The sequence below is a fragment of the Chenopodium quinoa genome, unplaced genomic scaffold, assembly GCF_001683475.1.
Source record: "Chenopodium quinoa cultivar QQ74 unplaced genomic scaffold, ASM168347v1, whole genome shotgun sequence".
NCBI classification, from domain to species: Eukaryota; Viridiplantae; Streptophyta; class Magnoliopsida; order Caryophyllales; family Amaranthaceae; genus Chenopodium; species Chenopodium quinoa.
In genome coordinates this window covers 1,911,683-1,923,196 of record NW_018744062.1, presented here as the reverse complement: position 1 = coordinate 1,923,196, position 11,514 = coordinate 1,911,683, and the positions used below count along the sequence as shown (strand labels likewise).

The following is an 11,514-nucleotide window of genomic DNA, read 5'->3' as shown; positions in this document are numbered from 1 at the left end:
CCTGAATGGACAATGTTCGTTGCTTTAAAAGTGGAACAATCAATTAAATAAAAACAGAGGAAATAAAAAGTTGTGTATGACAAAATAGATGAACAAAGTCTTTTATTTTTAATACAACGAAAGAAGATTATTTACACGAGATTAACAAAGTCTAGCAAGGTAAGGTCATGATCGAAACATAATATACTGAATAATCCGTTAAAAATCTAAAAATTAATGAATGTGAGAGGGGGATTGGTAAATTAAGGAATTAGGGTGGGCGTCAAAGCCGCGTGGCCAGGGGTTTTACACTTGATAAGAAATGTAGACGAGAAAGACACGGTTGATTCGTTTCATTGTCGACCATTATTGTCCAAATAATTTATTATAGAATAATTTGATTAATACGAAATCGTAGGTTGAAATGTTGAATGGAATTATAAAAACACAAACCAAACCCACCCTATAAACTTAACTCCTGTCTGTCTGACTGATTGCCATTGGATCTGGATCCATCAATCATCGGCATTAAGTAATTAATTATTAAGTAAAATTAGATGGGAGAAGAAGTAACAACGGATCAAATGGATCAAGCATCAAATTCGGAGAAGATGGAAAAAGAAGCGAGTAGAAGGAGATTGAGCAGGAAAAAGTCATCGGTATCAGCTTCACGTTCATTCAAGCTAAGAAGCGAGAGCTTGAATTCATTGAGGCTAAGGCGTGTGTTTGATCTGTTTGACAAGAACAAAGACGGCCTCATCACTGTCGATGAAATCAAACAGGCACTTGTACTGCTTGGCCTTGACGAAGACAAGGAAGATGATCATAATAATGATGACATAGAGCTCCACTCCATTGTCACCTCCTTCATCAAGCCTGGCTACCACGGCCTCGCTTTCGACGATTTCGAGTCCCTTCACAACTCCCTGCACACCACCTTCTTCTTTGACTGCCATGATCATAATGATCACTTTCAAGATGTAACCCATCACCAACAAGATCAGGTGGAATCTGATCTCAACGAAGCTTTTAAGGTGTTCGACTCCGATGGCGACGGATACATCTCCGCCACTGAGCTTCAGCAAGTGCTTTCCAAATTGGGTTTCCCAGAGGCACAACAAGAGCTCCACCACATCCAGCACATGATCTCCTCCTTTGATGACAACCACGATGGCCGTGTTGATTTCTTCGAATTCAAGCATATGATGTCCCGTACCCTTCTTCTTCCTTCTGCTTAATTAATAAATTAGGCTTCTTTTCTTTTCTATTTTACCAATATGTCGTCCACAATTATTTTACTTTTGCATTTGTTCTGCCTTGTTCATTTACTGGATCACATATATCTATTCTAATAATTTTATCTATCATCTACGTTTATACTCTACAACTTTCCTGTATTCAAATTCCTCACAGGCTAACTACATCTTCCTGTAATCGAATTCTTTACAACCTTATTTATCATTAGATTGCATCATCATCACAATGATTCAACTCATTCTACACTAAAGCTCATTCAGTCTTGTGTTTATTTTAGACCTAATTTATACACATTTTTCTTAATGACACTCGTAATATGTAGTAAAGGACATACTTTGTCAGCATCTTCTATGAAAAGAAAGATGGAAAATATCTGCTTTCAGGAACTCAGGAAGGCTAACTATTGCAGGGAAGACAGTAGAAGAAAATTTCATCACCCAATATTAGCAGAAAAGCACATTAAATCAATTGTGAAATTTTCTTGTTTGTTTATACTCTTAAGAAGGCAACAACAATTTCTTATCTTCATCATCCCCGACAAATATATCTTTATACAAACCAGAGTTCTCACAAGCATTTCAACAAGTTCATGAAATTATATCACCAAGCAGATGACACGTTCAACAGTAATCATACATTGAAAATATTACACCAACAATAGTCCCTATATTCAGTGAAATCCTACACCATTTCTAGAATTGAGACTTGTCAAGATTATCAAAGTATGGATGATCCAGTGCTGCCTTGGCCGAGATCCTTTCAGCTGGATCATATTTGAGCATTTTCTACAAACCCAAAACAAAGAATCTCAGTTGTCTTTTTTCAAAGGTATAAAAAAATACTAAATTGAATTAATATATGGGATGAAATAGCAATATAGATCTGCCTTCATCATTTCTCTATCATTAGGATATCAAGGCAAATTCAAAAGGATGTTCAAAATGAAGTTAGGAGGATATTCATTAGTCTTTAAACAAATTTAAATCACTCCCCTTTCCATGACCTACTTTTGTTCAGCTTCTCTTCCCTTAAATGACTTGTATTGTTGACATACTTAAAAGTAATCACTTAATCTAAAATCTAAATAACAGTGACACTAGAAAGCATCTGGCAAATGCAACTTAAAGAGTATTTTTTACACCAAAAAGATTTTAAATTACATTGAGTTGTGGGGTCTTGTAAGTCATAAGAGTGTAGCTTCAAGTATTAACTTTTTCTGTAGATTTTAATTGGTGCACATGTCAAGCTTACCATCTAGCAGATGGGGAACATTTGTTTGAAAGCATACTTATTGTAGATTAGACTTGAGAATTGTGCTGGCAAAGCGAGATGAGAGGGAAAAAATGCAGTTGGGTTGCACAAATTAAAAAGGAAAGATAGAAATGGAGGGGCAGAAGAAAGGATAGACAACAAAACAAAGCCATGAAAAATAATTATTGTCAAATTTTGAGACCCAAACCCCTGACTCCACCACCACCACTACCTACTGATCTAACCTTCTCCCCCTCCTAAAGTGCATCATTTCTTGGTGTTGTTATATATGTGACTTGCATTGGATCCTGTTATCAAGAATTTCATTCATGTGCAATTTCTACTAAGAGCATGTTTGGTTAGTGTATTTTTTAGGTTGGAAACAGATTTGGTTAAACCATTACCATTATCCAATGTTCGATAAAGAGATTTGGTAACAATTACCTTTACCTAAGGACAAGGGATTCCACCCAATTGTTACCACTCTAATATCTAAGCTAACATAAATCCTTACCCTCCTCACACATATTGATTCCTATCCATATTTAAACCAAACAAATGAAAAGGTAATAGTTACATGATTCCTTTTCCCCCTCTTATTTGTTTCCTTTGCACTTTGTTTCCATTGTTCTAATCAAACACCCCCTAAATAGAGGAATAAGTACCACAATTGATGTAGCTGCGGAAAAACCCATCAAAAATAGGAATGGATGTGAAGTACTCACAGATAAGAGATCAACACCATCGGCCCCCAAAGATGGAACTGCTCGAGCAAGATTCTGAGATTCCCACACAGGATACACATGCCAGTCCCGCAGAGCAGTTACTCCAGGCCACTGCTCCTCAGTTGGAGTTCCCAACAACCTGACATGATCAACAGAAAAAAAACATGAACCTCTTTTAAATTTGCTAAGGTTTCTCTTTACAATGTATTTTTAGTGCAGCAAAAACTTCAACAATGAAACAGCAAATGCAAGGGTAATGAGATGAAGTTGACATGAATGAAGCAAAAGCAGAAAACAAAGTTAATTGGTACCTGAAAATGTGTAAAAGTTGTTGAAATTCTGAATCACCAGGAAACAAAGCTTGCCTTCTCACCATTTCAGCTGCACAAGGATGAGCATTAATTGGAAAATCATGCAGTTTAATAAGGCAGGTGATCAAACAGAAGACTGAGAAGAGAAAAAAGAGTTTACCAAAGATGCAACCAACAGACCAAATATCAACGCCAGTGGAGTAATGGGTAGAACCAAGCAAAACCTCGGGTGCTCGATACCACAGGGTGACGATCTGGAGAGGTTAATAAGATGACATTGTTACAAAGAAAGAAAAGGAAATGAATAACAGAGAAAGGGAAAGAGATATAACCTCGTGGGTATAACTCTTCATAGGGACAGTGAAAGACCTTCCAAGACCAAGATCAGCAATCTTAAGAATACCCTTATCTTTGTCAACAAGAAGATTCTGGGGCTTGAGATCTCTGTGAAGAACACCATGACTGTGGCAGTGAGCAACACCCTTAAGAAGTTGAAAGAGAAAGCTCTGAACCTGAGTAGGAGGGAGAGGACGAGGATTGGGACCCTTGCGATGAGAATCGATGAATTTCTTAAGATCGGTGTCAAGATACTCAAACACCAAGTACAGTAAGGGTTTCGCAATTCCAGTGGTGCTGTTCTTCTTGTCAACATGTTCAACACACAGCAATCTAACAACATACAGAGATTGAGACAGCATCTGCAGCAGTGAAACTTCTCTCAGAGCAGTCGGTGGTACTCCCTCTTCGTCCATTTCAAGCCTCGTCTTCTTCAGAGCCACCAGTTGTCCCGTCGTTTTCTCCTTTGCCTTGTATACCTTTCCGTAGGTTCCTTCTCCTACCTTCTCTAACTTCTCGTACTTGTCCATTTCCAGGAATCTGATTGATTGATTCTTCGATTGATCTTCCTCGATCTCACAAACCCTAATTTTCCAGGAGCGCCCCTTTTTAATTTTGAATTTCCCCCTTCTTTCACATAACTAGTCCACTCCGTCATCCCTTTTTATTTCTACTCCCCTCTTCCCCTTTTCTTTTAGGTTACCGTTGCACTTTGCACTTTCTATACCCTTTTTTCTTTTTTTTTTTTTGTTCAATACAACAATTTCAAAATTCAAATCTATACTATATACTAGGGTTGTACACGCAATGTAGTGATGCTAGTGAGCGAGGCCGAAAGTGTGACTTTTTTTTTGGCTAGTATGTTTGCTTTCTTAATAGACATTAAAATAAACGTAAGTTAATTAGTAAACATAAATGTCGATAAATAGAATTGTGCCGATAGAACAAAATTGTTTAATTATTTAAGGAATTGGGTTTGAGATTTTATTTAGACTATGTTATGGGGTGTTTTATTGTTTAAATCTCATATTAGTTTGTTTGTAACAATTTTTATACACAATAATACAAGTTAATAGAACTACAAACAATAGAGAATTAACATGTAAGTGATTACCCAACAAAAAAAATTAAGCTCAAAATAAGGCTAGGAATGTTCCTAGTCAATATCGCACATATTTTAAAATATTAAAGCTTCTTTTTTTGAAGCAAGATTAGCAGGCTATTTATTAAATATCGCTCTCCGCCAAGTAATTAAGCTTTGGAGAAAGGAGTTCATACAAACTAACTCCGTACTACCACGGGTGTCACACCTCGCAACGAGATGAGCCACCACATTGCCTACTCTCTTGACATGTGAAAAGTAACAAAAAATCAAACCATTTAGACATAGCTTTAATATCATCATAAATTAGCCATAGAGGAGAGAAACCCAAGTTGTTGTTCCTGCTACCCATCTACTAGCTTGTTGTAAACCGAATCTAACAGCAGCAGCTTCAGCACTTTCCACATCCATTCTCCTTCCAGCCGTCTGACAGTAGCCCACACCAAACCACCATTTTCATTTTGAGCCACAGCCCCAACCGAAGCAAACGACCCAGTAATATGGGCATCAATATTGATCTTGGTAATCCAAGCAGGAGGCTTCGTCCAAGATCTGACCATAGGGGCAGCAGGGGCACCATGCTTCACAAAGACTCGCTTAGCGTAGGAGCAATAATTAGACATAAGTTTAGCAAAACTCGCTGCTGTGTAGACAACATTTAGGGACTGTTGCTCATGAAAAAAATTTGTTCCTGCAATACCAATTAGACCAGGCTAGAGCAAGCAATATACGCAATTCCTGTTTCTCTAATTTGCTGTCAAACCACAACAAATTATCCATAAAAGAACCTACAGGAGCTTCATCAATCAGAGCTTGAAAGATACTACTCGCACATACCACTTTAGCCTTTGTGCATTCGAAAAGGACATGATTCACGGACTCCCCCACCAGGCTGCAGCAAGGACACAAATGATCAGTAGCAATGTGACGCCAAAAGAGCTCTTCCCTAACAGCCATACGTCCCTTAAATTAAAAGCTACTTGATAAAGAGCATTTATTATCCCTTGCTTTTCTTCTCCTCATATCCACAACCTCTAAAATAAACAATAAAGATCACTAAAAAGGAGTTTTAAAAAAAATAATGTAGAAAGGAGCAAACATATTTAAACAAATACAATAATTTGATAACCCAACATGCTAATCCCCAAACTGAACATATGAGTTTCTAATTAATAAGCAAATCAATTTAACAGCCTGAAACAATCAAAATGATGTGTTAAGATACTTAAGACCATGAATCATACTTGGGATTGTTCATGTTTGCTTTTATCCGTTATCAGGGGTAATCCTTGGATAGTACAAAGAATGTTTTCTCCCAAATAATTAAAAATGCATACAAATTAAACCAGTAGAAGAGTGAGGAACTTGAAGAGCAACAACAAGATCTCCAAGTTGAGCAACACCTGAACACCAGGAAATACTTACATATTTACATGGAAGTTCTAGCAACTCAAAAGTGACCCATGAGTTTAAACACAGATGAGGATTTTATCAAAGGCAAGCTTAATCTAAATTTGGTGTACATTAATTCCCACATACAATAAAAATAGATAATAATGACTTCAAGAAATGCACAAATATACATCTAAATTAAAAATGGCATGTTAAGATCTAGAACGGGAATATGATGACGGTTAGTCTCTTATATTGTTTCCCAAGAATACACAAGAACAATTCCTTAGTAGTGTGTTCTTATTTCTTTGGCTGGCACTTCATTACTTAATAAATGCAATCAGGCCCAACTCCAAGATTGTAACTCTGTAAGTGATGAGAAAAGAAAAACAAACTCCCTAACTACCAAACCAAAATACCATATCACAATAATACATAATTCATTTATTTATTAGAAGAAAATATGGTACTCTGTTCACAAAATGCTTAATTTAGTAATGTATAATAGCATTTGGTTATAAATCCTTGTTTAGATGGCAAATAATTAAGAGTTAGACATAAATAAATGATTTTAGTGCTTTATTATGAAATGAAATAGAATTATGAAGTCGTAGGAAAGAGTAAAGGTTTAAGAGTTAAGACTAATTAAATCTACAAAATTGATATTTGATAATTTAAAGAATAAAAAGAAAAATTTACCTCAAATACTACTTCAATGGAGGAGAGAACAAGGTACTCAAGAACAGCAGCTAAGTAAACAAGGGGCACCAGGCTCAACAAGATGAGCTAACCTTCCTTTCTTTAAATTTAATTCCATTATTATTTCATTATTTGTTCGTTGGATTTCATTATTGGCTTAAATTTCTAGATTTTCTATTCCACCTGCCAAACAAAAACTAATCCAAATTAACTCCAACAGCATGTACATTCTCTCTATAAATCACGAAACCATCCATGAATCTTACAGCCATTTCCTACAAACCCCAAGATTCCCTTCCCAAATGACATTGAACAACACAAGCTCAAATGCTCAACCAACCAAAACAATAGCAAATTTCAACATTGAAATTCAAATTCTACTCACATCAAAATCAATACAATCGATTCCTAGATTCAAATTTGACCCACATTTTGTAAGATCCCTAAACACAAATCCATACTTTTCAAAAACAAAATTAATTCAAATTGCAACAAATTAAATGACCTACTAAGAACAATATCAATAAATTGAGAGAGATACAAAAGAGTTACGAATTCTCGGATGATTCCCTAATAGACCAAGATAGGTTATAGCATGAGCTTAACAAAATTTGGATTTTACACAGGCATTTGTCAATTATACAATTGATGTTCTAACAATATATAGGTATTTGGTATGTTACCATGAGTACAAGGCAATACTGTCATGTACACATGTGTACAATATCTCTAAATAATTAATGGAAAGAAATGAAGACATCTTATACCTGCAATTAATCCTCCAATCAACTGAGTAAAAAGGGCAACCACAAATATACTACTCCCACAGACCACTTACACAACCAATAATGTGTAAATCCCCCTATGTTTTTTTAAAGGCTCAAAGAGCATACTATATTCGATAGTAAAAAAACATCAACCAACATCAAGTTCAGCAAGTGAGACAACAACCTACGGGAAATTATCTACGCACATATGCTCAAAGTCATTAGATGGGTATTGCTTAGCCATCAGTTGAGCAGCACAATTACTCAACCTTTTTTACATGAAAACAAGAGAAAATACTCGTATCAAACTCCCTATTCATAAACTTGTCACTATATCATCAATAATATTATAATCAGGTCCAATGATGCTTAACCTGCCTTTAATGAGCTGATCAGCTTAGTCACAATAAGAGTGCCTGACTCCAGCTCCACACGTTCATACCCATAAGCTCAAGCTGCTTTCCACTCCCATCCTCGCAGCCAATACTTCCAGAACCATGACAGAGAGATACCCCTTGACCCGTTGCACCTTAGCAGCCACAATTACGCCCCTTTCATCCCTTAACACTGCACCTAAGCAAAATCAAGGTGACTGATTATTATGCATCTCCTTTGTTCCTTTAAAACAGTGAAAGTTTTCAGAATACCAAGAAATTTTTTACAACATTGAAAACTATTACACTTAATCCAACTCACAATATAATTTCACAAACCAAACTAATTCAAGCAAAAACATAAATATCATACCAGCAGCCATAAGCATTTAGACTCGTTCGATCACTTGAATAGAAAACCATCACTTGAATAGAAAACCATCACTGTAAAATCCATCACTCTATCCCCAATTTGACTTCCCACTTTTCTTTTCAGGATGTAAGCAATAAAATTCCTTATTTCGTTTTTAAAGTTGAAAATTCACTCTCTTTCTATCTCATGATTCACATAAATAATCCTTTTATTTTCTTTCTCAACATCAATGCTTAAGTGCTTCTTCCTACTTTTCCATCTTTATCCAAAATCAATTTTCCCTTTAACTTTGGACATTATTATTTAATCTCTAGGCTTATGCCACTCAAAATGGAAAGCTAAATATAGGACATAGTGAGTATGGTTAAATGGCCAATAATCGAATACAAGATGTATTGGTCAAGTGAGTATGGTTAAATGGCCAATAATCGAATACAGTAAGTATGGTTAAATGGCCAATAATCAAATACAAAGCAGACAAAGGACGACACGGCTGAATGACCCATATAACAATTACGCCGCATCAACCACAACTTGTAAGTTGTAACGCAACACCATAATAAAGTATGTGCCACTATAATAATTGACCACAATGGTTAGAACATCAACAAACTTAAAAGTTAAAATCATGATACAAATAAACTGCCGGAATGAGCTGTTAGAAACTCAAAAGAACTTGCACATAACAAAGGGAGAATTACATAATAAGCCACCAGAAAACTAATATCCAGCTTCCTTTATCATAAGTAATAAATGTCTCTTCATTAACCAAAATAGAGAGAAAATATACTTGTCCAAGAAGAGCGGGAACATTATCGGGATCACCATCAAGTACAATCTTGAATGTATTAAATGCTTTCTCTACATCACCTTTAGCCAGTAAAAGCTGTCCTGCGGCATCAAAGATGATAAAGAGTTCACCAATAAATCATCATCACCTTAATACTCTCCTATATTATGAAGAAAATTAAACAATAACCCAGAAATTATTCAATCATGTAAAATAGAACGGAACAATTGAAAATCACAAGAATGAAGAATAGTGCACTACGGTAGAAGTGAAAAAGGCGAGATATTGCAAGCCAAGCAATTTTTTAAGATAAAAAATGCCAAGAAAGCATTTAATCATAGGATAAAAGATGCAAACAACCCCCTATCAAAGAAGATATCATCAATTAAATGGATTCAATGACACTCTGTCACACTTCTGAAATCCAATCCTAAGGAAATGTGGAATAGAACTACTGCATTTTTTTACTTGCCTCTTCCCATTACCATTAAAAAATAAAATCTCTTCACACACATATTTTTTTTTGAATCCGCATCAAAAACCATATTCTATGTTCACCGGAGCAAATCAAACCATATTGTATGTACATTGTACACCGGAACAAAACACTACCTTTAAAACACCATTATAAAGGTCGCTATTATTGCCAATATATACCACCTTAATTTTCAGGATCTAAACCATGATTGCCAATCATAATTGCATTTGGAGAAAATCTATTCAATAATCCATAATTTATAATTTCAATTAAAATAAGAAAAAAAATCCACATAAATTGCAACAACAATAATCATACCTTTACAATTTTGAATTTGAATGTGACGGATGAGAGAAAATACGGGGCTCCGAAGAAGACCCATTTGAATGAGATGGGTCCAAAGATGAATTGAATGATGGGGTTGGATTTGAGAAACAAGATGCCCGCAACTGTAATCGGCAGAAGGCGAGTTGACTCGGTGGTTGGTGGTAGCAAAACGCCGAGTTTCTAGATTGCAGTGGTGGCACCTGCATCTTACAAATTTCCCACAAATTAAAGTAAATTAATTCATAAATTGAATTTAAAAAACTTTGGAAAAAACAAAAATTAAAATTTAAAAAATACCTACCATGAGATATATCTCATACATAAATTTCAACAACAAAGCTTATAATTAAACTATTATGGAAGAACTTCAAAAGAATTTAACAAACCCAGAAATTAAAATTTAAAAAATAAATAAAAATGAATACAAACCAGTAGAATAGTGAGGAACTTGAAAAGCAAGCATGCCACAACCAAAAGATCTCCAGGTTCAGCAAACCAGAGCCGCCATTCAAGCGACCACCGCAAGAAACACCTTCACATTTGGCGGCTTCTTTCTTAACCACGCCATAATAGTATGGATCTTCTATCTCTGACGCCTCATCTTCTCTTAATTTCTTCAAATTTTGGGATTTATCCCTGAAATTAGGGTTTTTTGAATTCTAGAACATTATAATTGAAAGAAAAAAACTTTGAGTTGAGAGGATGACAAAGCTCTTGCTGGCAACGCATGCATTAGCTCTTACAAGATAGAGAAAGATGAGAGAGGAGAGAGCCAAAGAGGAAAGCAGGAAGCTGAGAAATGAGGGAGGGACGCAGGAGGCATAGAAGGGTCACAATCAACTCACGGCAAAAAAAAAAATAAACAAAGCCACATAGCTTTCTCACACATGCACCCCACACATGTGATCACTATTCATAAGGGAACAAGTGAAACATTTTAAGGTTTGTAGATAAGGCGTCCATAAAATTGTATATGTGTCACATCACGTGTCAAACCAGGTAATGATAGGAACGTTTTTCCAATTTGAGCTCTAAACGTAAACTAATGACAAAAATGGTTGCGTGGCAAAACTATTTACCAAACTAAGCTTCCAGGGTAAATCGCTGTCTCGGACAGCGTTTTACCCCTGGTTTTTTTTTAAAAAAAAAATCAACTACAACTATTTTATATGTTCAACATAAAGCGCTGTCTCAGACAGCGCTTTATGCTTGAACATAAAACGCTGTCTCAGACAGCGCTTTATGCTTGAACATAAAGCGCTGTCTCAGACAGCGCTTTTCTGCTGGAAACAGCAACCAGCATCCATGCAGAAAACAAGCTTCAGCAAACAGCTTGCATGCTGCAGTCCTCCA

The 11,514-nt window shown here is 35.8% G+C and overlaps 2 protein-coding genes and 1 long non-coding RNA gene across 8 annotated transcripts; 1 reads left to right on the top strand and 2 right to left on the bottom strand.

Moving 5' to 3' along the window:
• Positions 1–288: 288 nt before the first annotated feature.
• Positions 289–1,486, top strand: LOC110690757 (probable calcium-binding protein CML43). The gene has a single exon (XM_021867650.1). The coding sequence runs from the start codon at positions 537–539 to the stop codon at positions 1,215–1,217; it is 681 nt and encodes a 226-aa protein (XP_021723342.1). The 5' UTR covers positions 289–536; the 3' UTR covers positions 1,218–1,486.
• A 193-nt stretch (positions 1,487–1,679) lies between these two features.
• On the bottom strand, positions 1,680–4,490 carry LOC110690755 (cell division control protein 2 homolog C-like). Its single transcript, XM_021867649.1, has 5 exons — positions 3,856–4,490; positions 3,684–3,777; positions 3,524–3,593; positions 3,213–3,351; positions 1,680–2,021 (listed from the first exon to the last, which is right to left on the bottom strand). Exons 1-5 carry the CDS (start codon positions 4,387–4,389, stop codon positions 1,929–1,931), a joined length of 930 nt encoding a protein of 309 aa, XP_021723341.1. The 5' UTR covers positions 4,390–4,490; the 3' UTR covers positions 1,680–1,928.
• A 496-nt stretch (positions 4,491–4,986) lies between these two features.
• Positions 4,987–11,134, bottom strand: LOC110690758. Of its 6 annotated transcripts, XR_002505156.1 has the most exons (6): positions 10,591–11,106; positions 10,153–10,361; positions 9,357–9,457; positions 8,194–8,392; positions 7,053–7,235; positions 4,987–5,995 (listed from the first exon to the last, which is right to left on the bottom strand). It is a non-coding gene; the product is annotated as an uncharacterized LOC110690758 (long non-coding RNA). The 6 variants fall into 6 exon arrangements; XR_002505154.1 differs by having other exon boundaries at positions 7,053–8,392; positions 9,357–9,516; positions 10,591–11,134; XR_002505155.1 differs by having other exon boundaries at positions 7,053–8,392; positions 9,357–9,452; positions 10,591–11,132.
• Between the last annotated feature and the right edge of the window lie 380 nt (positions 11,135–11,514).